Genomic DNA, 26,685 nt, shown 5'->3' on the forward strand with positions numbered 1-26,685 from the left:
GCGTTATCATTCAACGGATAATATTCCGAGAAGAGCGAATAGTGAAGTCACAGCCTCCCCGCACGCACGGAAGAGAAGTCACTTCATTCAAGGATGGCGTTTGTTTCGCTGGTGTCTCTCTGTTGCCTGGCGGTTCTCCTTCGGTTTAGTTACGCATTTAAAGCTGCTGTATACGAGCACATTCAACAAGGAGACCGATTAAAGGACTCGGCGACCACCATCATAACGAAGAACCTTTTGAAGTATCAGGAGGCAACTCGCAACGCGTCTCTTCAGGTATGTTTGCTTTGGTATCTATCAGAGTCATGTCTATTTTGGTACCCGTATCTAAGCTGCTGTCTGTGGAGGAATTAGCAGCTAGAATATTTTCGCCGGCTGTGCTTCGCCCCCATTTTGTTTCTATTGCTTTCTCGTATGGAACAGGCAGTGCAAACGAACGCACCATCGAACTCAGTCCCGCTCGTGCGACCTGTTCCAACTTCTTTCGCACTGAAATAAAAAGGTCGCGGGATACGTCGTATTACACCCAACTGAGATAACGTTGGTGCAAACGTCTCGTGTGCTGTGTGCTGCAATACGCGCTGTGTGCAACCTACGGAATAATGCTGATGAAGGTGACCTAATTCCAGTTTACGCACACGGTTAAAAGGAAATATGTTCCACAGAGATCTACACTGCCACGACTTACATTTACATCAGACGTGCCTGAGCGCGCTTAAGCGGATGTACGCTCCTCTTCTTGCTAGCTTGCTCAGCTGTTGGTGTAGTGTTGGAAAAGGGGCGCAAAAGTGACGCTGAAGCACGATGTATAGCCCCATCGTACGCAGCGTAGAGAAGGCATAGTCACCACTAGTATAGTTTGCAGAGCATTTTTTGTGCTAGTGTGTAGTTGCAGCGACAGGACTAGAACAAGGTACTCGCTGACGTCGATGTGCCCAAAGCGTCCTGTTTCTTGTATTAAGATGTTTTATATGTAGCGTGTGATTGGTCGACGCAGAATAATGTACTCTAAGGCGAATCCATATCAAGTCGACCGAGAGGTCCCTCCTATGCAAACTAGAATCAAGGTGGTGTGAGATTTCCCTGTAACATTTGTGGAATATTCTTCCGATTTACTCTAACGTTGGAAAGAACAGCACCCATGGGCACTCAGCCAGCCTTATTTCTTTGGAATAGCAAGTCGAGTTTTTGCGTGGCTAATGTTTTCTTTCTGTTTTGTTTTTTAAATAAACATATCCCCCCTCTTCATAGGCATGACAGGACAATGCGTGAAAATGCGACACATACATCAGGCGGAGCCTCCTTCTTTGTGATGTAGAGCTACCGAAATAACGTTGCCGGTTGTATTTCGATAAGGTATTCCTACTGGAGCTTTTTAGTAACGATCATACCGAGCGAAGAACACACCTTTTTAGAACTGGCACACTGAGGCGTATATTTACACCGCCCTTCCCAAACATGACTTTGATACTCTTCATCACTTCTCACATCCTAGCATCTCAGCGATGCATTCGCCCAGGCAGCACAGCGCGACGACCCAACGTCGGTGCGCCGGCGGCTACCGACCCGACCGGGTCGGCTCCCGACCATGGTCCGGCATACGGTTTGCAACACGGGGATGTTAATGGTCCGTTATCGGCAGCCTGTATCGTACCCCAACGATTTCCGGAGGTGCAGCCAATGCACACTTGCGGGTACCTCCTAACCCCCAAACAAGAGTTAATTTGCGCGATTTTTAAAAATAAAATCAATATGTCATTGTAGAAAACTCTTTATTGCATCATAGTCACAAAATACATGGGTTCTTTAATGCATCACTTCACCAGCAATGAAAGAAAGAGAGTTACATTGAAAGTATATAACCACCAGTCCCGCATATGTACTATTTACTTCACAGATATTCACTTAACACAGGTTATATGGAACAGAGATAGAAGTTGGAACTCGTTACCAGTTAAGCTCTAACTGTTGAAATATAGAAGCCACTGAAAAGGTTAGCCAGAACATAATTGTAGGCCGGTTCCACGTTAGCTCAGACAGGGACGTCCCATGGACCTTCTGAATTTTCATGAGTTTTCATATATATTTAGACGCTCATCGCAGATGATGATCAACATTGGTAGAATTATTCATTCGAATACTTTCCGTGCAAAAAATCGAGAAATCCAGCCCTGAATTCGATTGTTGCAATTTTGCCGTGTTTGCACGTGTATACATCCTGAGTCCTACAAGATATCGTAATGCATTTTTTTTTGTGCTTTAGTATACCTACCTGCCAGCACTCCGAGCGCAAATTTAGGCGCACAGGTGGAGCACTGTATCTTATAAAAAGCGGCGAACATGCTCTCTCGCGCACTTTTGTTCAAACTTCGACGCTTCTTGCTCTGGCTGTCGATATCTCCGACACGTTCGTACGCAGTGGGGCCGCGTTTTAACGCGCTAATCAGTAGTATACGCCTTTGGAGAAGAAGTTTTTGCGTTAGGTGAAAGGCCTAACATCGGGCCATATCCTGGGAAAATATATACGAAATTAAGTGGGACCTTTTTGAGAAATACACGCGCAAAATCCACGTTTATTTCGAAATATGCCTAAACATTTGCCTATTTAAGCACATGCCGCTAGGAAGTATATGCAGGATAGATATATCAGATGAAAGAGCATTAAAAGATTAGTGAGCTGATACCAAGTATTGCGATCAGGGACATCTATAGCCAGAGATATCAGGCGTTGAAATCAGGACAAAACTGCGCGAGAGGGCATGTTCGCCATTTTTTATAGCACACAGCGTTGCACCTGCGCGCTAAAATTTGCTCTCTGACAGCTGGCCTGTAGGCATAATAAAACAGCATAAAAAATTTTCACAACAGTACCTCTTAACACTCGGGAGGTATACGCGTGCAAACACGGCAAAACTGAAACATCAGAATTCAGGGACGGATTTTCTCAATTTTTTTGCACGAAAGCTATTCGGCAAAAATGTTGATCATAATATACGATAAGCTTATAAATATCAAAAATACTGAAGACCCAGGAGGTCGATGGGACCTCCCTGCCTGAACTGACGTGAAACCGTCCGGTAACTAAATTTCAAACGCAGTTACACGTAATAAAACGTAATGCAAATTGACGTGAAGTTAAGCTACTTTAGAAATCTAACAGGTTACCTTCAAGTTATTTGCTACTCAATATATATACTTTTCAGCTCTTGACCTGTCTATATGGTTAATTCAGACCTTGCTGTTACAATGGGCGATTCAAGACGTTTCAAAATAGTCTTGATATACAAAAATGACATCAATATCTGCTACGACAAAAGAAGCCTACATTTACGGGCCTCTTTAGGAAGGGATTTGATGATTTTAATCTCGTAATAAGGCACATGAAAAAGGAGCACAAAGCAAGTTTATGCTCTACGAGTTGTCCCCAACATACATATCGTAGAACTGTGCAAAGTTTTAATCCTGCTACTCAATGCCCTCTATCATTATCAATACACTTCTAATCGTTAAGATGCGCGATACCTGAGCTTCCCAATGCTCGGCTAAAACATAATTTGTAACATTCACCGTGTAACCGGAGTTACCCTGTATTCACACGAGTCAGTTTTCTGCCGGCTGACGCGCAGGCGGCAGAGAACGTCACCGCTCTCTGGTGCCACGTGACCGGCGCTCTTCGCCACGTCACCACTTTCTGATCTCCGGAGCGGCAGTCGGAGGCAGCCGGATATCTTGTCCTCCCGGCACAGATTCTGACGACCGACGGCGTCTGCAGCCGGCAGAAGGACAAGGTGACGCAACGGATACTTATCGCGCTTGCTTTTTATTTCATCAGGATTGCTCTGCACGTGTCCCATACAACGGCATTCACTGTACTATGGCCAATTCTGAACTGGAACGCAAACGATGCTTGGTTTTACCGGCGCAGGAGCTTAGGAACAATTATGCAATCCATAGATAATTGTCTACAATGTAGTGTTGCATAGGAAGCTTTTTCTCTACGGAAGGCGATGCAGACACGGAATACAAAGCATGAATTTTATAAACGGTGATATTTCTTTTGCTGTACAGACGTTGACTACACATAATCGTTCGCTTGCACCTTCCCAATACATGTATAAAAACATAATAATTCGACGCTACTCGTCCTACCGAAAGGAGAATAAAATTTGATTTAATTTCATTAATTATTTACTACGCGTAGCTCGACATCACAGCTTCATCGCCAGTCCATCACTTGTCGGCACGCTGTCGCGCCTATATTGGTGCTCAGCATCGAGATACGCTTCATAAGTGGAAAATAAAACCGAATGTGACAACGTCCGTTCTCAAAATACTCCGACAGGCGTTTTGGTTGTCTACACGGAGATTTGGGTTCATGCTGTTTTACATTCCATAGCGCTTCTTCGGAATCTATTCTTTGGCCCATATCTTGTCCCGTTTCTCACGTGAATGCACCCTGAATCATCCACAAGGAGTCCAAGTGCAATAAGCTTTTTCTTTCATTGATCCATCCTTCTTACGCTAGACACAGACAAAATGCACGCGCGAATACAGAAGGGATCGGAAAACTGACAGCCGCCGGGAAAATGACTCGTGTGAATGCTAGAGAACGAGCGGGCGTCTTCAGACTCGTAGTGACCTTGCTTATCTCGGATATCCTCTCACTCCTTCCCGACTTGCTGCCGGCAGAAAACTGACTCGTGTGAATACAGGGTTAGTTGCGCCATGCACGTGCCATCTTTCATCTCAAGTCATGGGGGGAGGACTCAGCCTGCGATGTTTGTAGACCAGGATTGAACAAAAGGAACTTTGAACATTCTTCAAGTTACTTTGACGAACTTACCCCCCCCCCACCCCCCGAAACAAAAGAAAAAGGGAAAGGAACGAGCTCTTCAAGAAGTTACTGGAGCCCAAAAGCAAAGAGCTATGCAAAAAGTTACTGAAAATAGCTAAGCAGAGTAGCCTAGTTACGGTATCGAGTTACTGGTAACGAGTTACGCCCAACAACATGGAACACGTGAACAACTTGAGAATCCGTACTACATGTGGCATGATCGTTCTATACCTTCTTTTAAGAAAATAGAAGAAATATTCGCGCACCTTTGCTAATACGAGGACAACATACAGACAATTTGGGAACCACAATCTAAGGAAAAAGGCGTGAGAAGGTGGTAACTTCCTTAGTTACCTCCTAAGCCAACATGATAAGGGGTGTAAAAAGCTGGTAAAAAAAATTATCGTCCATCCAAATTACAACAAAAAGGTGTACGCCGCCCTCTCTCACCGAATCAGAAGCGGTAACCCTATTATTCGTGGCAGAGAGTGAGGTAGCAGGTAGAACTTTGCAACCTTTTAGGCACAACATATGCGACAGCTATTACCTCCTAAAAGGTCCACCCTTTTTTCTGAGAGTGCAGTATGGCACATATAGTATGACTCGTACCCGCGTCTTTAGGAGAAATATTAATGTATCAAGAAGATGCCTTTTCTTATGGCTCTCTTGCTAGGAAGGCCTCTTATTATGGATACCTGAAGTTCTTTTAAAAGAAAAACAACACAGCATACCAGACTGTATTCCTTTCAAGCAATCATCACAGCGCGATAGGTCATAGTGTTGTAACCGAAGTGCGGGGTGGATTCTGAAAGTGGAAGATAGCTCGAGGTCAGGGTTACACTGAGAAAAGTACACCACACCACATGATGCACACGTCATTGAATACAGACCAAATAGTCAAACTTACAGTTTTCAGCATGACATGACAAGATCCGCTAGAAAAATCTTGACCATCATCACTGGCTCTGAGGCAGAGAGCTGGTGGTGGGCACTTCGGTGATACCTTCATCAAGGCATTGATTCCTTTAAGCACGCTCTGGTAGTGGTCCAGCATGACATTCTGAATGAAAGATCAGGATAGCTTTCATCCACTCACAGTTTCAAAGAAATTGGCATATCATGCGTCGATCACATTGCGCAAACGAATTAAAGCGGAATAATTTATTCGCTTCGGAGGTTCCTTTTTTTGTTTTCTTTTTATTTAGACTGACTCCAAAAACCAACCTTGAGCTGAAGTCCTAGAGCATTCCAGTTTTGTACGCACGCAGGAGATGAAAAGCAGAGCTGCAGCACGCAGTCATCCTGAGAAATGGGTACATTTCGTTTGATGTCAAATACACAATACATACGATTCCACACTTTACTGAACCATATTTTCACCAAAACGGAGTGCATTATCCTAAAAGCAACGCATAAACCACAATGGATCACTGAAATCGAAACTATGCGATGCTAAGTTTCGAGAGAAGCCTTCTAGAACGGTGTCACTCATGTTGAAAAGCATCTATGAGTAACATTTATCAATGCGAGGAATACCACAAAAAGATATAGCACTTACCACTCGATGAATCGCTTAAAAATGTTGGAATTCCTCAAAAGTTTCGGGAGCACGGCCGGATACATTCGTTTCTCGCAGCGAGAGCGACGGGGACTCCGACAGTGCAAACACGGCTAGATGATCGAGGAACATCATTGGCCAGATTCGAAACGGTTACGGTTACGGGATTGCATCACTCGGCGCCTGACTGTCCGGGAAGAGAAATCCGTTGCTGCACCCCGGTCATGTGACTGATTATCGTTAAGTGATCAGATCAGCATCGGGGAGCGATCCTATATTTTGGTCACATGACCAAGGTCAGTCCAGACCGGGAACTGATCAGAGCAGCATCGGGGAGCGATCCTATATTATTGTTTACATGACCAAAAGGAGACCAGAGTGGGAAATGATCAGGGCACGGTCGGGGGACTACCTTATCTTCTCTTATGTTCTACCTCCTCAGTTCCCACACCGCTGGGAACCAGTCGGGCACTATCGCCCGTTCAGGAGCCGGGCGCTCCCATTGCGTTCCCATTCTTTTCCCGAGGGTTTGTGCTGCCTGGGCGCCATCTTCACCGTTAAAGCACAATACCTCGCCTACCGAACAAGCCAGTGGCCTACGAGGGCGGTGTACCAGTTGGGTAGGGAAAGAAAGCGAATACCGAAGCGTGCCTTGCGACAGTCCCTTATCTTCCGTCAGCCCACCAGCGGCTCACAGAAGTGAGTCAGTGCGCGTTGGTACGCTGTCTCGCGCAAGAAATAGGAATCGAAGCCAATTAAGTATTCAAAAGAAAATCACAAAGTCTCGACGTCGTCTCTTTCTTTTTACTAATTTTACTGAAGGTTCCGATCGGTACAAAACAGGGATTCCGAAAGTGTTCGAAATAAAATTTAAAAGGGAGGAGTTTTGTGTAATTAGTGAACGTATGCAAATAAGCTCCTCACTCTATGCTCAGCCGATGCCCTAACGGGTCTTTACAAAAAAAAAAAAAAATAGTTATTCGATAGCGTCAGCCGTACACGAATTATCCAGCTGGGGGATTTTCATGAAACACCCGCTACATTCGAAAACCTTTTTTTCTTTATATTTTATTCCGTGTTAGCGCCGCGAAGCAACTGTGACTATGAGCAGCGTACAGATGTGGACAGATGGAGAGAGGACACCCGGAAGGAGTAGGGGACAGGGGCCTTAGTATGCGTCCTGGACCGAATTCAGGGGGGGGGGGGGGGCTGTGTCGACATTCGTCTGGAAAGTAGTCGGGAAAACTCAGCGAAAACCTCATACAGCACAGCCGGTGGTAGGATTCGGCCCCACCACCTGCCCACCACCTGCCACCTGCCAATCTTCAGCATGACCTTGGCTACCACCAACCAGCAGGACGCCTTAACCCGCTCGGCCATGCTCCTAGTTCCGAAAACGTTCGGAGCGTGGTAAGAGGAATTAGAAACGGCAATTTCACGTGTAGCTGTTGATTCCTTGAGAAGTGTAATGGCCCGTGCAGCACAATGTGCAATGGGGTGGACGGTATGTGTCTTATCAATGTTTACGGGTCTGTTCAAGGTCTTCCAGCTATTGCACTCGACCTTGTCCGCCCCATTGCACTCGACTTTCAGTACATTGTGCTGCTTGGGGAAGATTTTCTGTGTCTCGTCTCTCCTTGTCTCGATCACCGTCCTTTTGTAGTCATGCACCAGCGATTTGCAGTGTGATTTTTCTTCCCTCAAGCTCTGGGATTAACTACAGGGTGTTACCCTATAAAAGTCTACCCGTGCCGCCATGCCGTACTCGCCAATTACTCAATGCAGGTGGCACATTGTGCGATCTTCATATAAAGCTCATAAGGACATTTAATCTTGGTGAATTTCGAAGTGATTAAGCGCCGCAACACGAAGTTATAACTCAAAACGTGAGATTCCCGTAGTCAAAACAATCAAGATGGCGGCGTTGAGAAGAGCACTTGCCATGCTGCTCCCCAGACGACGACGTGTCGCATATCCTGCCAGCCGGATGGAACCGCAGTTTTCATTTCGCTTTCGTGTAACTGTCGTATTTTGCTCAGAAGTAAGCAAGTGAGGTACGAAAAATGCCGACGTACTCAGCAGACGACACCCAAAAGGGATGTCGTCTGCTTACTGAGAGGCGCCATCTTGGCTGTTTTGCCTACGGGAACCTCACGTTTTGCGCTATAACTTTGCGTAACGGTGCTCAATCACTTCGATATTTGCCATGGATGAATGTCCTTATGAGGTTTATACGTAGACAACACATTGTACCGCCTGCATTGAGTAATTGGCGAGCACGGCATGCCGACGCGGGTAGACTTTTATAGGGTAACACCCTGTACATCACATTTAATCCTCCAGTGAACCATAACAAGGACACCGTTCTTTACTCTTTTTTTTTTGTCTACGTAGGGATCCGACATCATCGTCTTCCCAGAGCTGGGCATCCTGTTCTTCAAGAACGCACTGGATCATGCTGAAGACATTCCGGAACCGGGAAACGTGAATCCATGCCAGAGTAGTGCACATAATAACCTCTCCTGGCCCATCTTATCCAATCTCAGTTGTCTGGCACGCGATAACGAAATCTACTTAGTTGCAAACGTTATCGACAAGAAGCCCTGTGTTCAGCCAAACTGCAGTAATCGTTCCAATGGCGGTTACATATACTACAACACCAACGTGGCCTTTGACCGGAATGGAACCCTAGTTTCGAGGTAATACAATTTGGCATGCGATAGCATTTCCTTAACGCACTTTTGGGCTTTGGTTAAGCGTAGCGTCAGTGGAGAGGGGCTCTTTCATTCTTGCGATGCTTTATCTCAGCCCCGTTCGTTTCTTTATCTTCTTTACCGGTTCAGTGTGGAGATTTCGAAGATCAGAAGGCATTTAGTAGGCGGTCGGGAGCTCTTTACGATAACGTTTCAAAATACATATATGATAAGCAAAGCACATGATTCATTTGTTGTAGCTGGCATCACGTTGCTGTTTTTGAACATGACAACTGTCAGCTTGCTTTTCGTAAGGCGCGTCCGATGTGCAAAGCTCCGTAATGATGAGTTTAATGGTAGAACCGCTTGCCACTCTGTGATTCCCACGTTGCCGTCCCCGTGAAATATAAAGAGGCTGCTGATGCGCTCCAGTACGCGCTAGAAACCGGTTCTCCGGGTACTACTGCCTACTACTGCGCGTTTATTCGCGCCGAGATACGCGCCATGCACTTCCATAGTACACCATACACTATCACCTTTGCGTGCGTAAGGAATAGCGTTGGTGGTCCTGCGCACGCGAAAAACATCGAGAGTTTCGCGAATTCTGCAGAATCCCCCGGCTATTCCGCACAGGTGCAAAAAGTCACAATTGTGTGCTTCTCTGTGACAGCGTGTTAGCGCAACGAGGAAGTCATGCCGGGCTCTTTTAGTACCTCCATCTAATTTGTCTTGTTCCCGTGGCAGGGAATCTGAGGATTGTTGCTCCTCTGTTACCGAGCGATCTGTCTGCTGGTGTGGCAACATGTTGCCGGGGGCGGGGACAGCGCGTCCTGGGCCGACTACAGGGGAATTGTGCCGGCATTTGTGTTACAACGTCTGAGAAAAACTCAGGAAAACACCCAGACAGCACAGCCGGTGCCGGGATTCGAACCCTTGTCACCTCCCATACTCAGCGTGGAAAGCTACCATCCTAACCACTACGCCATGCGAGTTTGGCTATCGCTAAGGGTGTGCAGACGAAAACGCCCTAGCGACATATTTCTCCGTCGTACTGACGACACCAGCAGCTGCATCGACGACTACAGTACACAACACTTTTGTCCAGAGCTTGACGGCCGAAACTCAGCAAGACTGGACCCGTCCACCGGAGGTTATGGAACGCGACTTCAGTCTAGTCGAGCTAAAGAGAGCGTTGAAACTTGTCAATGCAGTGCTCACCCCTGGGACCAGATAAAATCACCTATGTACGCACTGCGAAACCTTGACGGGCGGTCACTTCAAGCTCTCCTTCCAGTTTAAAATGCATCTCTGCAACAGGGATCCCTACCATCTACCTGGAAGGAGGCATTAGTTGTTCTTCTCCTGAAACCAGGCAAACCCCCACTTGCCCTGTCCTCATGGAGACAATTGTTTTGCATCGTCTCGACTGGTGGGTCGAAAAGCAAGATGCGTTAATGCATCGCGAAATGGCAAGCATTCGTCGCCACCGATGCTCCGTGGACCCAGTTCTCGACCTCGTTTCTACAGTCCAACATGCTCGTGCCCATCGGCAGATTGTTGTCAGTTTTCCTAGACATTAAGCACGCCTATGCTACCGTCTCGCACATTTGTGTGCTGCACGCCTTACGCTTTTTGGAAGTATCTGGTCGTCTCTTCAGCTGGCTCTACGATTTCCTTACGGGCCGAACTGTCGCTGTCCGCACGTCCCACGGCCAAAGCCCTATGCATCCTGTTCATCAAGGCGTACCCCAAGGAAGCATTCTACGCCCTAAACAATTTAATGTGGTAATGGCGCACCTAAAATCGATACTTCCCCGCAAAGTAGCATTCACTGTGTATGGCTATGACATTGTCCTTTGGACAGTAGACAAGTCACGACCAGCCATTCAGCGTCGTTTGCAGCTAGCCTTCAATAATGTGCATTTGTACCTCACGCGACTTGAGATGGACCTTTCGCAAGAAAAGTTCGTAGAGCCCCCTTTCACCCGCAAGGCTATGACATACGTCCCTATTTGGATTGGTGCAAGAAGCTCGAGCATGTACGTTCCCATCGCTTATTTGGTGTGGTCATGGAAGCTGGGCTCACCACAGTGAGCACCTCGAAACCAAAGGGCAGCGATGGCTTCCTGCAATTCAACATCTTTCTGGCTTAGGATGGGGCTGTGATCAACGCTCCATTCTAGTCGTTAACGCAGCTTTGGTGAGGGCGACTGTGCTTTACAGCGTTCCAATCTTGCACAAAATACCCTTCGGACCCTGTTTGCCCGAAGCCTTCGTCGCTGCCTTGTAGTTCCCAGAATGTCTGAAAGGCTGGAAACCCTGGCTGAAGGTAATGAACTCCCGGTTGAGGTATACCGTGAGCGTGAAACGGCTCGGCACTTCCTAACTTTGCGTGCGCACATTCCCCGTCACCCACTCCTCAGGAAAATTCGATACCGCCCTGAAAGTGATTTCTATCGAGTAGCGCAGAGCCAGCTAGTGGCCAGCCAGACTCTCACTGGCTTCCTAGGTAAGGGCGTCACAGCGCCGGACATCCACTGGGCCACCCACCTTCGTGCGTCCGCTGGACCTCCTGAAACGAAGAGATCAGGTTCCCCCTCAAGTCCTTCGAGCCCGTTCTTATGCTTTGGTAGACAAAAAGTTTTCTACCTCTGCCGCAGCATACACCGATGGCGCATCTCGAGATGGCAAGCCCGCCTCGGCATTCGCCATCCCATCCGAAGGCCTAGTAGAAGGACATCGCCTTTCGCATGAAACCTCATCCACAGCTGCTGAACTCTATGCCATACTTTTCTTTCTGCAGCAAATCGTTGATTTTACCCGCGGGAATGGGTCGTGTTCACTTACTCTACATCTGCCCTGCAAGCAATTGAAAATTCTGATTCTGGCATCCGAGGCTCATCCGCACCGTCGGTGATGGATGTGTTAATGGCTTGTCTACAAACAAGCTAGTCTACGAACAACGAACAATCGTGTCTTGCACACAGGCTGGTCCTCCAGTGTTCCAACCTATTGCGGTGTCGAAGGGAATGAACAGGCAGACAGCGCCGCAGGAGCAGTGCGAGGAGATCGTCGTTCCGTACTTCTACGCCTCGTGACCCCCGCCTCCCCCCTAATGGGCCGCTGACATTCTCCTCCTCCTCCTCGCAGCCATGCTGATCAGAGTTGATCCAGCGCTCGCTTTCCGCATGCCTCGTCATACGGGTTTTCAAGATGGTTTCATTGGTTCATCGAATGTGCCTCGATGTCGCTTTTACAGCGCAGTGGGGTTACCGCTTGAGACAACTTGACTCTCCCCAATGCTGCCACTGCGGTGCTGTACAAGATCTAGAGCACATTCTTCTCCATTACCCACACTATCGACCTCCCCGAACCGTTCTCTCCGGATCCCTTTCGAGCTGGACTCTCGCCCCCTCTCTCTTACAAAATTGCTTGGTTCCTGGCCACATCCAGCCCACCAACGCTCTGCCCTCAAAGCTCTCTTCACCTTTCTGGACACCATAGTACTTCGATCCTTATTGGGAAGGGGCTCATTATTTCATTTCCCGCATCACCATCAGCAATGGGGTAGAGTATCGCTCCTGGCGATGAAATTTCCCATTCATCATCTTACAATGAAGTTGTTGTTGGGGAAGCCATGGCTGTGAGCGCCGTACAGATGTGGGCAGATGGAGAGAAAACAGCAAAAAAAAAAGGAGTGGGGAGAGGGAGTTGGTGCGGGCCCTGGGGAACTGTTCCAACAGTCGTCCGAAAATTCGCCCCCCCCCCAAACCCGGGGAATCATAGACCGTTTGTGGTAGGATTCCTACACGCCACCTCATAATCTTACGCACTACTTCGGCTATCACCAAGGAGCGGACGTCCCTGTCCCACTGAACCATGTCGCTAGTCGCTCAGTGTGTCACGACGCGTCTCACGTGATGTTGTCGCTATAGGTCTTGCGGAGGGCGAATCTGCTCAGAAACTATAAAGAAGAGATGTCCATGGGTGATGCTCTGCCCAGTATTCTACGTCCGGAAAAAGCTCGTGGTAGCGGACCAGGAGGCCTACACAGCAGCCTGACTTTAACGAATACAAACTGCCATCCCTGCTGTCACACGTTTATTTGTGCGATGGTTCTTAGCCTCGCTTACAACATCTGCCAATATAAACTGTGAAATTACATTTCAGCATCGCTGCTGCGTATTACTATCCGCACGCTGAAATCGAAAAGCTTGTGGCATAGCGAAATCGGGGGGGGGGGGGGGGGGGGGTCGCGACGCGATCACTTAAGTCCTGATGGGTCGCAGAGCAGCACAGCTCGTGGACCACTGGCGTAGGTTATGTGCTGCGGAGCATTCCCGCATGTATATACTTCGCAGGTGTGCTGGATATGCTGCTGCGGGAGATACAAACGCGATGACCGAAGATCTGGGATGTAAGCAGCGTGCGGCCCATAATGAGAGGGATGGAGCTTACAAGCGTGGGGTCAGTTTCTGAAGAAGTTGATGGGGATTCTCTCCCTTGCGTCTTCTGTTCGTGCGCTTTTTGTATTATGATGCTAGGAAGCGGCGTACGACACATCGGCCAGATGTTCAGCAATGTGCATCGACTAAATGAGTTCAACAACATGTCAACGCGTTTGGAGGCGAAACCCCTGTTTCCGCACGAATTCTATACCAGCCTATGGTTGGGTTTTCCATTGGGCCGCAAGGATACCATGGACAATGACAGCGCAGGGACCATCATTCGTCTTCTGCAATGCTATCGCATTTCGTAAGCGTGTGGCTCTGCTCTAAAGAGCACCGTTTTTTTTCTTGTTTTTTCTTGCTTATGCGTGGAGTGCAGTACATTATGCGTTGATGTAAAGCTTTCGAGTCGAAACCTCTCAAGAAAAAGTTTTTACTTGAAATAACGCAATCCACTTACCGTACCGTTGATATTTTATAGCTTTATCTGCAACCTTCTTATACCGTGTTAACGCCACGAAGCAACTGTGGCTATAAGCGGCGTACAGATGTGGACAGATGGAGACAGAACGGCAAGAAGGAGTGGGGGACAGGGGGATTAGTATGCGCCCTTGATCGACTACAGGGGGAACTGTGCGGTCATTCGTCTGCAAAATTGTTCAGAAAACCCAGGAGAAACTTCACGCAGCACAGCCGCTGGTAGGATTCGAACCCACCACCTCCCAGTCTTCAGCACGACCTTGGTTACCACCAACGAGTGGGACGTCTTAACCCCCTTGGCCATGCCGCTGGAACCCGGCAAACTAAACAAAAAGTTCAAGGGGCTCTCTTAGTCTGAGTTCTGCGCGAAGTTCTGGGCGTATAATTTACTTTGGTGTATTCAGTTAGACTAGCTAATTAACAATGTCATTAATTTCATCATTTTAAACCTATACCAAACGGTAAGGAAGCCAAGACGTTACATTACATTTCATAAATACCAGCCACATGTACGATTGACAAGACATCGATTCTGCGTCAAAACATGCCGTAAAATGTGTGTGGCTTTTAACAGCAGCTTCCTGATCTCTGACTGCGCTAACATGGAAGAAAGGTTACATAGCGATGTATCAGCATGATGCGTATCAACATCCAGAATGGTATGCAGTGTTGTGCCCGTTACCGAAATATGGTATCGCGATACCGATACTCGTTACTTGAGTAAACAGTATCGAAATACCGATATCGATACTCCTTTTTTAAAGTAACGGAGTACCGCTACCGTTACTAAAAAAAGTAACGTGATACTTTACACCATACTTTTGTTTGAAATACGACGATGATGCAACATAGAAATATTGCTTACGTGAACAGTTTTGCAGTAAAGAGACAGCATATTTCACATGCAGCTCGGGCACGTTATGCTTTACTTTTATCAGTAGCTGGTTCTCGACGTCGTCTTCTGCCATCCTTGCAGGCCGTGGTCTCTCCTGCAGCTGACAGAGGCCAGTGTGACAATACTTTCGTTAGTTTCAGGTCCACACATACCGTGGAGTGCAATGACCAAGGAATCCTATCCGAAGTTCACAATGCCACAGTATATGTGAGATTGACTCTGTGCGACACAGCAGCTTAGCTGTAGAATCCAGAGCGCGCTGTCAAAGACTTGACCTCTGTTCGTTGACCACAACTCTCTTGTTGAAGATAGCGTAGCTATTTCCTCCAGTTTCAAAGAAAAACACTGAACATGTGTTTGGTATACCATAATTCCGGTTACGGAACACGTAGGAGTGTCCACATGCATCTTGTCGAGGGCTAAGCGGACCATTAACAATGAATGAGAGCGAGAGATATGGTCAGTGAAGAAAGGGTGGGTCAATAAAAGTATCGGTATCGATAGAGAGATCGCGTTACCGTAAAATTGTAACGGAAATACTTTTTCGATACCGATTTAGAAAAGTATCACGATACGCACTCCGATACCGAAAAAGTATCTATTATTGTAACGACGTTACTTGGAACGGCGGTACGTACAACAGTGATGGTATGGAACGAATGCAGCCAGAAATACGCTGCCTGCACACCGAGCAGCACGGTGTGCCCTCATTCGGATGTGTGACAGCGTCATGCAGCTTCGTTATGCGCTCAAACTGCAGGCTTTCAGAATAGTCCTCGTAAAATATACGGAACTTAACAAACTCTGGTCAAATTTATAACGGTATGGCCAAGGTCGATCACCATTACAACTGCAACTGGGACGGAATAAATTGCGCTAGTTGAAACTTTCAATGCGATTGGGATTGAAGGTGCAGCGGTAGTATATCTAGGAAATACTGTTCCACGAATGCTAGTTTTTCCGAACACTTACGTTTATTCCAAAGCCACAAAGGCGACTTTTATGCGCTGCAACAGTATAGAGGAATTCTTAACAGGACTAGAATCACTATAATGCTTCTACCGACAGCTTAGTATACAAAAAAGCACTACCAGAAACGCCCTGAAACAGTATCCATGTGAGGTTGATGATGCGACGTGCTCTGGTCCGAGATCCGTCATGTCCTATTTACGTATTTAGTATTGTGCGCTGCAAAGAGGTCATACGTTCACCTCGACTGAGCTGCTCGTGTTTAGGTGGCAACTGGACGTCCAAAAGACAGTGACTATTGTTTTGGGACACAATATGTCAGTGTGCACCCAGACGAATAGTCTCAATAAAATAGTTCGCTGTAAATCCAATTTATTTCTTGTAGATACCACAAGAACCATTTGTTTGGGGAAAGACGCTTTCATGAGCCCAATCCACCGGAATTCGCTGTCTTCGAAACGGATTTCGGCGCCAAAGTTGGAATGTTCATCTGCTTCGACGTCCTCTTCAAGGAAGCCTCCGAACTTGTGACCAAGTACAAGGTTGACCTCGCAATCATGAGCACTTTGTGGTTTGACGAATTGCCCGAGTGGTACAGCGTGTCAGTACAGGCGAGTCACAATTATACCAGGGATTGCATGTTCAGAGACATTGTTTGACGTCAGAACGTCTGTAAGTTCGGTTTGGTAGCCAGGTCAAAATTTCCGATGGAACAAAATTATGCCGAATTTCATGACGCCATAACTCGGTGAGCAATAAACGGATAGCAACCAACCGGCTAAATCCAGATAGCTTACACGTGTAAGATGCACTGGATGCATTCCGTCGTCTTTGCAGGTCAATTTCAGGCTCGCACGAAGATGCCCCGATGGTAGAGGATAAGGGCTTGCTCTGCTCACCGGCAGTCGAATTTGCCTCCGCCGCTAATCTTCTTCGGTGCTCCCTTTCTCGACCGCTCGGTGATGGACTTTGGGGGCTCTTTGGGTTGCTCTCGAGCCCCCTTTTCTTCTGACTGCCGTTTCCTTCGATTTTGATCGTATTTTAGTTTCATATATGACGACATTCTGGCAATGTTTTGATAATTCAACTTTGCAAATGGAACAACTGAAGGACAATAATTCGGCCGTGGTAGAACGGACTCTTAGGCTCAAGTGTAAATACCATAAGTTAAACGTCGTAGTAAGCCCAGTTAGACAGAATAGTTCTAGTAGACCAGTTTTCTCACGCGCATGTACCTTGAAATAGACGATTTTGGTAAATTCCAGTGCTCCTTCCGCCGGAGTTACTCGGAGATTACTGGAATGAGGAAGGGAGAACAGTCCTTCACGTTTAGTGTTCTCTGACCATGACACTTAGTAAACAAACGGCCGAGGGAGGAGAAACCGAAACAGCTTAGAGAGCTTCTCCTGCTTCCTGATAAGTAAGTTCCCATAGTTCAAAGCGGCGCTAAGCTCTTTGGGATTTTCTGAAGTTGTTTATTGTCTTCGGCTGAGTATTTTCTGTTCGTTGTCTCCTACATAGCCTCTCTTTTACTTCATTGAAGGGATTATCCGCCATGCTGGTTAGAATTTGCGATGAATGTACATTTTTCCCCGCACTTATGACATATGCAGTAAGGGCTGTATCCGTATAGCGAGGAGCCATGTTTTAGTATCCACCGAAACTAGAAACGGGCGGTTGCTACGGGTACGAAAAATGTCCTTACTGTCAGGAGATGCATCTGGAATGACAATCATAATGAGAAATATTGGTGAAGCTATAAGAACCTTCCGCAGACAAAGCGAAGTTGCGACCACGCGACGTGCGTGCACACCCAATGAAGCCGGCACGTGATTCGTGTACGATGGTCGTTCCAAATCTTATAGAAGACATTTTAGGGGTAACGGAATAAACATCACGGCGGACGAAGTTTCAGTTACACTTAATCACATGATTCGTGTCGTCCACAACTAGTAGGCGCCATGGAGGAGGGGCTGTTGTTTCCTCTTATTGTTTTTATTTGCTTAATTTCAACGGTCGAGTTTGGGAAGCCGTGCCCGACTGCTGATACAGAAGCTATAACGCCCGTTCACGCCACGATAGGAGACACATTACACAGGAGTGCAAGTAGTGTCAAAACGCAGTTTCCGCTCCTCTCACATTTCTCCGCTATGCAGGAATCTTGGGCTATTCGTCACAACGTTACTCTTCTGGTGTCTGGAATCCAGAAACCTTCAACGGGGTCTCTTGGGAGCGGTATTTATAGAGGAGCGCAAGGACCACTTATCTATACCTACAGCCCTGACTGGAAGGAGAAGCTCCTGGTTGCTGACACGGATGAGCCACTGCCACACAATGATCGGTATACAAAAGCTTCGGATGCCACTAAAGGAATAATTTTCACTCTCGTCACTCTAAGTGCAATGTGCAAGTCCACGCTGAAACTTTTTACCGCTCGAGTTCAGTTCCACCTCGGCGTGGGCCTAGTGATGATAGAGCATTCGGGACTCCAAAGCCTGGATTGTACCGACATCTGCTTGAAAAACAGACTCGCAGCAAGAGCAAAAGGATTAAGAACGATTTGCATACAACAATATGACGAGGCACCAACAATGTACGATAATGATCAAGAAGCGTGATCTAAGAAGGGTAATTGAAGCAGATTTACACGTAAGATGTGTCATCCTGTTCAGCGTGGCCTTTTAACAGAAAGGGTCACCAATGTTTGATCACCAATCAGAACGTTAGAAACGGATGTCAATATTTGCACGAGGAGCTGTAATGGAAAATGTCGACTTTTAAACAGATGTTACACTAAAATGTGGTAATACAGGCTTATTGGTCTTGCTGGCACGCCTTCCGCGACCGGCGCGCGGGCGTTCCCAGGGTTGGAAAGTAACGCTGGCTCCGTGCGACCTACAAAGGCCCGTAATCCCTATTTTGGAATACAAAAGCGAATGTTGTTCCTCCAAAGTGTTCTTCATGTGGGCAGCCAACAGATACACAGTGAAATGCATTAACAACAAAATTATGTTATTGCTCGGCTGCATGCATAACAGGTCCTTCGAGCATGTAGAGGGGGTAGCGTTCGTCTACATGAGTCCTGATCGTCGATGATAGAACGCCCCAGAGAGGATGTGTTGGTTAACTTCACATCCCGTGCCTTCACTTCAGGAAGTTGCCAATCGAACCGTTCAGGGGTCGCCATATCACCCCCCTCCCCCCACGCACGCACACACACACACACACACACACACACACACACACCTCCAGGCGCGTAGATGAGGAATGGCTGGGCACACGGCTTGTGGTTGTGCCATTGGGATAAGCAAGTTCATGGTGGCATGGACAAGCGCGATGCAAGCCGCGCGGGGGGATATGTTTATTGAAAAAAAGCGAGGAAAGGTTAGTCAGGCATAGGCCGACTTGCTATTGCCGCCCGGGTTCGGCGCAACGTGGGCTCCAGGCCAAGAAGGAAAGAATACTGCGAATGATAAGCCAAGAGTAAGATGATAAGAGTTCTTGCAAAGGCGATGCGCGGGGGGGGGGGGGGCAAAACGAGCAGGTGGATGCCTGGAACGCAGCTCACTGTGGTCTCGGTTCCGGCCCGCCTTATCTACCAGTGGGGAGCTGCCTTCAGCCTTGACAGCGATGAGGGTCAATGGGGAAAACCAGATTAGGCGTTTTTACGGGCAGGGTTCCTTGACCCCGTACGTTGGAGGTGCATGTCGTGAGGCCGACAACGGTATACCGTGACTACTACAGCAGCCTGTGGCTCAGTGACGTGCTGCATTTGGATGCCCGATGAGGACCACCGCGAGACATGAGGTGGCGTGACGCTTTGAACGTGACCGTGGCGTGTCGTGAATTGTGCGAGGAGGAAGTGCTGCTGTGAAATTAGTAAGTTCATCCGGTATGGAGTGCCACCGTCTAGCGAGTCCTCGAAGGAACATGCCCAAGAAGAGGCACACGCTCAAGTACTGGTCGCGGTACGCCGCTGTCGACCGTAACACCTTCATCTAGTACACCAGCTGTCCATGAATCCAGCCCACGCTAATCTTCCTAACTGGCTTTCCTCATCCGTCTTCATCTTCGGCAAATCAGCAGCCAACCACTAACTTGCAGGCGAAGCGCACCGTGACCACTGTTCCACTGGGGACTTGCAGAGACACTACAGTGAGCTCCGTTCCCGAACTCCACCAGCTTTACGACGGTCCTCCCGGCAGTCACCTGGCGACAACCCTTAGAGCTCACCGCTCAGGTATCGGTTGCGGTACTGTCACCCTGTATCCGTGGAGTCCACGCCGTCGCATTGGGGACGCTCGAAAGAACCGTTTTGCTCGTGTCATAACCAGAACACGTGTCGTTATTCTCGTGCAAAACAGCCGAACCAAGACTCCGTGAGCGCGAACTCCTCACCCAGTGCAGCACCGCCGCATATGAACGATAGTTGTAATTACCAAAGACAAGCACGTTGCTCTAAAGATCGCGCATAATCATTCACTACGCACGCCGCTCGTCATTGGAACCCGCCCGCCTGGCAGAGCACTTATTATGCTCCTGCTTCATGCACTGCGATTCAAAGCTGCGTGCCCTGTCGTCCGTTGTCCATGTGTCGTCCTCATTATCCCCCTCTTCATGGTCTCGACGCGAACCTCAATCGCATGGAACAAGTTTCAGTTTTATCGACAACGTCTCTGGGATAAGCTTCCGGGCAGATCGGGCCGTTCGTAACATTCCATCACCGCCGATCAGGACTCATTCAGAAAAACACCATTTCCTCTACAAGCTGATGGTGTTCGAGGGGGGTGTGAGGGTCTTCATTTTGTGTTACTGCCTTGTCGTGTAACATTAATCGGTTGCACGGGAGTGACCAACCCTCCAACGCTTCCTCTTCAGGTGTTTTTATAGACCTTAAGTAATATACTTCGTTTGAGTTCCTGACGTACTAAGCACAATGTGCACGTTTGTTGGAGTAGTCACGTATCACACATTTAGATACTTTTGGTACAGAGTTTTTACCAGTAGTAGTATTGCTTTTTTTTTTTCATTCTACAAACACTGTAACGTCGCTCAATGAGTCAGGATCAGAGGTGGGCATCCTTACGAGGGCAAATGAGGGTGAGGGTGCCCTCACCCTCACATCATCCTCACCTGACGCACGTTGAGGTGAGGTGAGGAAAAATTTCAAAGAGGGAAATTGAGGTGAGGGGAGGTGAAGAATTCTCAAAAGAGAGATTGAGGTGAGGTGAGGTGAGGAAAATGTTTCGAGATGGAGGTTGAGGTGAGGTGAGGAAAATATTTTGACAAGGACGTTGAGGTCAGGTGAGTGAGGAAAACATTCCGAAATTGAGATTGAGGTGAGGTGAGGGGACAAAAAATTTTGAGGGGGGAGGTTGAGGAGATGTGGAGCGGCTAATTTCAATTGCACGATCCCCTAAAAGGGCACCAAGAGCCAGCTTTTTCTATTACCTAGATAGCCGAAATGTTTTTGTACTGTGGCCATAGGCTCTCTACACTAAAATGTGTTCGCTGTAAGCCCGTTAGTTTCAGACTTTCAGTTGAGTCAGATACATGATAGACGCGTCAGATGAGATACACGTGCAAGTGAATATAGCTTATGTGTGCTTTACGTATTTAGCTAAGGTTTCAATACAATCAAACTAGTGAGCTGAGTCACATACATGACGTGAGACACATGAACAAGTCAATATAGTTCCGTGTGCTTTGAGTGTTTAGATTTCAACAAAGCCAGCATAGTCAATCTGCAAGCAGATGTCTTTCACGTATTATAGTACACGATTGTACATGACAACCAAAGGCCTTACCAGAGACTGATATAAGAATTGGAGGCAATAACACGCGCTTTAATGCAATAAGCGCAAATAATGGCATATATTCCATATTGCCACAAGTTGAACCATTGATCTTTTAGTACGGCAATGAAGTTAAACGAAAAGGCACAAGAGGTCTACATGTCTGCATAAAGTAATTTAGTTAGTAAGTCAACACATAGGTCACTATAGTAATCCGTACAGAACGTCTACCTGATTGCTTCAAAACAAGGGTGTTGAAGAAAAGGTCCCCGAATTTTGGCTGCAAATGAATACGTCTGCTATTTAAATATTGGTCGATAATATAAAGTCATAACAGACAAAAATGCAAAATGTACAAGTAATACGAAGTACAGCTGCACATACCAGCCCGAAAACGACTTCCGCAGCTCCATTATCATTAGTGAGTTTTAGTATACCGTTGATAAAGTTACCGTCTCTATCGGAACCAATCGCACTCGTGCGTGACTCAGAACCTTATCCACTGATTGGTTCCGGTTGATACGGTGAGACGCTAGCCACGTTATCAACGGTCTGCTAAAACTCTCTATTATCGTTTGAGAGATACTTGATAAAAGCCATTCCTGCTTTACCAGTATGAAAAAGTCGTTCCGTTTATACAACTTCTCTACCCATGTACCCGACGTCCAATTTTTACTGATTGTACATGTAGTGGATACTGGTTGCAAGAAGGACGAACCAAGTAGGTTCGCCGCGCCCACAATCTTAGTTGTGGGCGCTTGTAACTTGTCAGGAATCAACCAACAAAGCAGCAAAAGCCAACTACAACGTATACACCTACCAGCTCCTAATACTTTTTTGATTCCGTGTTAGCGCCGCGAAGCAACTGTGGCTATGAGCGACGTCACTCCTAACTGAAAGAAACAGGTTAAAGATAAGACGAGGCAAAAAATTATAACAAGTAGCTGAATATATTTTAGAAAGAAGGTTGAGGTGAGGTGAGGTGAGGAAAATACTTCAGAAAAAGGTTGAGGTGAGGTGAGGAAAAAGTGTTCTGGAAAATGTTGAGGTGATGTGAGTTGAGGAGTGCTTTTCGGAAACAAATTGAGGTAAAGTGAGGTGAAGAAAATAATTTTAAAACGAGGTTGAGGTGAGGTGAGGTGAGGAACGAAGCCCCCGCCAAAAATGAGGTGAGGTGAGGAAAAACATCTGAGACGAAAATTGAGGTGAGGGCAAAGATCGTGAGGGCATTTGCCCACCTCTGGTCAGGATGTACTCCGGAAATTATAATAGCGTCTGCTACCGAGCTTTAACTGATGCAATGGGACTGACAAAGTCAAACGGCGCATTTGCCGAGAACTTAGCGCGGACGAGTAATATATACCTGCACCACACGCATGGTTACTACGAATGCCAAATGACTGATTTCAGCCGAGTCAGGCCGTGGGGTGCTATGGATCGCGATGAATTTTAAATATTTCGGCATGTTCGAAAGAGTAATGATTGTAATTGGCGGTAAAAGGAATTTTGTCGACGATTCAGTGTGTTTGCTCAACTGTGCATCATAACAAGCGACGGCGTTAAATGTGCCTTCCCATGCTTCCGCAAAACTGAGAGCTATTCGTAATATCGCACAGGTATAAGGACGACGTGCTGGAAGTGAATGACCGTGTCATGATAGAACAGCGTACCATGGACTACGCCGCCGTGAAGCTGGAAGGCACGTTGGGAGAAGAGACTGTGTGCCAAGGAAGTTACTGTTGTACAGTGCGATTCGCCGTTCCGTCGATGAACGACAGCTTCTTTCTCCTGTTTAAGATTGGGCACAAACCGACCAGGGTGGGCATCAAACTCGGAGTACAGGTAACGTCTTTACTGTCATGCATGGGGGCACATCGCAACAATGATTCCTGCTAGTGGTGTGTTACACAATGAACTTTCTTAGGAAGCTTCTTGGCGGTCTTTCTGGACGTGGCTGCCGTGTTGAGTGTCGTTCCAGTTCTTGCATACAGTGGTAACAAGACGCTTTTCGCCTAGTCTGTGCCCGGATGCATACTAGCAATAGGGACTATTGACTCCAGCCATGAAAACTGCCACGTCTGTCGACGACGTCGAGATTTTCACGTCTGGAAAATATGCGATGTTTAATTATGTGTCACACATTTTGATAGCTCAGTGCTTACGAATTTTGCTGAAATTTGAATGAAGTGTCGAGTGTAGTACCTGCGTCTTCTGACAGATGGCGGACACGGCGCCTAGCCTGTTTGGAACCCGTGCACCTTATACTTCTACCTAGCTGACGTCTTCTCATAAAGCCAAGTATTAGACCACTCCCTAGATTTTGAACTAAAAGATACAAAAGCCTTCTCCGTTAATAGTTTGTTTTTCTGCTCCCGAGAATTGAACAATAGACAACATGTTCTCTTGTGCATGAACGATGATGCCAGGTGACCTGCAGCGCGGTGGGCTTTTGATGTGCAAGCCCGTCATCTCCTTCAGAGAGCGCTATTGGTCCTGACGTCACTGCGAAACGTAACGTAACGTGACGTGGAGAGACTTCCTCAAGTAGAGCCACGCCAGGTCCGGAGCAAGGTCACATATCCTTGGAGCGTCCGTTTCAAGAGGCCAGAGTATAAACCAGGGACACTAAGCGCTCGGGAGCTGCACCACTATCTTGGTCTACACAGAAATGTGTACATGGCTACTGCGAGTAATGGGATATCCCCTCAGGATTCCGGCTCTTCCTGTCCTGCAATCCCCAAGTGTTCTCTAAAAAGCCCCTGCATTTCGGTGTTCGAGGAGCTAATGCAGTCCTACTGTTGACTCAGTCGCGACACGGAAATGTGTCAAAATTACGCGTTCTCCATATTGGAGCATCCTTCCAAACAGCCTCCAAAATCCCCCGGGATTCTCAACACCATCGCATCCATACTCCAGATGGCATAGCTTAAGCGTAGACTATATTACTCTCCCAGGTAAACATCTCCCTCAGATGCCGTGGCATTCCTCACCCCCTTAGACGGGACACATGTACGTCGCGCCCTGCTAGGACCAACTTGTGGTACTTTCACTTGCTCTTTAGCATTTGAAATTATTTGCCGGTAGTACACTATTGTGGCTGCACGTGCCGGAGTGTAGGACAGTGGATACTTCCGACCACCTGGGTTACTTGACTTGAGCCGGTAACAAGGGACACACGGTGGTGTTGCAACACTTTTTGACCCGTCCATGCACGTGGAATTGAACAGAAGAGAACAGGGATGGCGCGTGAAAGGTGTGTTCCGTAATGCTGAGAACTTGTCCTCGATTTCTGTTGTCGGCGCTTTTTCCATTGTTGCTGCATGCTGCACTAATAAACGAGTACAACAATCCATGGGACGTCGTGATGTCCAGGAATCGTGGAGTGACTACGTCGGTGTGCATGATCATTACAACCCCAGAACAAGACTTGAATTTCAGCGCCGCGCACTGCCCGGGACGTGCTGTGCTTCTCCGCCGATTGCATGTTCCTGTCGGGGAGGCGAACCCGTATGACAGCATCAGGAGTAGGGACTTCACCCACATCCGCTGTGGGACAAACTCTACGCTCTCAATCGAATTCACCATTAGAGAACGTCACCCCTGTAAGCGTTCATCCCCTCGCAGCTACTGGTACTCAAAGTGTTCTCTCGGGGAGCGTTGCGTTTGACCACAGACGAATGATTTCAAGCTTAGATGTTGCATCTCCCGTGCGCCTGTCCGACGACAAAAATGTGTCTCAACCATTGTCTAGGACGTCCTCTTACCACTCGACAATGTGTTCCGCGACGTCTCCTAATCTCGTTTCTGTTATATTCTCCCGAAACTTGTTATGTGGGGGTTTGATATGAGTAAATGTTATTCAACCTACGTACATTCGTTTCATTGCAGGAATGTATGGTAGCACTCTGCGAGCCTAAACGCGGACTTCCCTGTGGCCGGTTCCCCTACACTTCCAATACGACCTTCACCCAGCTGGAGATAAGGGCCAACTTTCCTGTACCGGATGTATTTCCCGTGCTTGTGTCCGACCAACTAGCACTAACGTCGATGAGACACTGGAATTATAACATCACAACAGGGCACGATGCAGTGCTAGCTATCAACGAAAAGAATCCCCCACCGGAGCCATTGCTGTCTGCGGTATTACTGGGAAGAATTTACGACAATGACGTTATTCCTCCACGAGCAAGGGGTTAAACTACTGTAAACAATGTTCTCCCCAAGCCACTAAGCTTTAAAGGTTGTATAAATGCATATACCTTTCCGAAATATACGTATATCCCCCCCCCCCCGGCCCCCTCATGACTCCACTACAGTCTCATTTTTCTATGGCCACATATCTTGCTGCTCCGTCTGCCGCCGCCTGTGCACGTGCACGTGCAGGCACCTGCACTCAATTTTTTTTTTCGGTATCACGATTATGTACTATCCTACACACATTACAAACTTACCAAGAGGATCAAGTCGTGAAAGAGTTAGCCAACATAACGGTAAAGTCCTCAACGTGTCCACGCTAGAGTTGTGAATTTGAACTTGCAGATCTGATTAAAATCGGGATTTAAAGCAACACGAGTGTGTGGATTTGATTTGGATTTCAGTTGAATCAATTTTTACACCTTGACCTCAATCCGCATTATGAACTACACTGTGTGACACGAAGAGAGCTGCGAAGTAATGGGTTGCAATTAGAGTATTTCACTCCACTTCATTACTTTTATGTTAATCAGTTAATGCGCCCAACATACTTACAGAAATGGGCACCTGTGACCGTGATTTGATAATGTTTTGCCTGTAGCTTTGTACTTGAGGGCTAGTTTCTTCCTGGAGTGGTTTAAACCGCATCTCGGGAGTAACACATTACAGATTGCATAAGAGTTGTAAAATGACATTATTTTGGCGTAATAATTCGTATTGACATTACTCATTACGTAGCATGAAAGTTCATGCATTGTCTGAAAGTTAGAAATTGTACCTGGTCGAGGACTGAAATATCACTTAAGCTGGTTGTTCCCA

At 47.2% G+C, this 26,685-nt stretch overlaps 1 protein-coding gene across 1 annotated transcript; it reads left to right on the forward strand.

Moving 5' to 3' along the window:
* Positions 1-25,964, forward strand: LOC135378538 (pantetheinase-like). The gene is made up of 6 exons (XM_064611594.1): positions 1-276; positions 8,787-9,091; positions 16,263-16,488; positions 18,034-18,218; positions 23,289-23,514; positions 25,561-25,964. The coding sequence occupies exons 1-6, from the start codon at positions 94-96 to the stop codon at positions 25,867-25,869; spliced, it is 1,434 nt and encodes a 477-aa protein (XP_064467664.1). The 5' UTR covers positions 1-93; the 3' UTR covers positions 25,870-25,964.
* Positions 25,965-26,685: the final 721 nt, after the last annotated feature.

Source organism: Ornithodoros turicata, chromosome 1 (genome assembly GCF_037126465.1).
Source record: "Ornithodoros turicata isolate Travis chromosome 1, ASM3712646v1, whole genome shotgun sequence".
NCBI lineage: Eukaryota > Metazoa > Arthropoda > Arachnida > Ixodida > Argasidae > Ornithodoros > Ornithodoros turicata.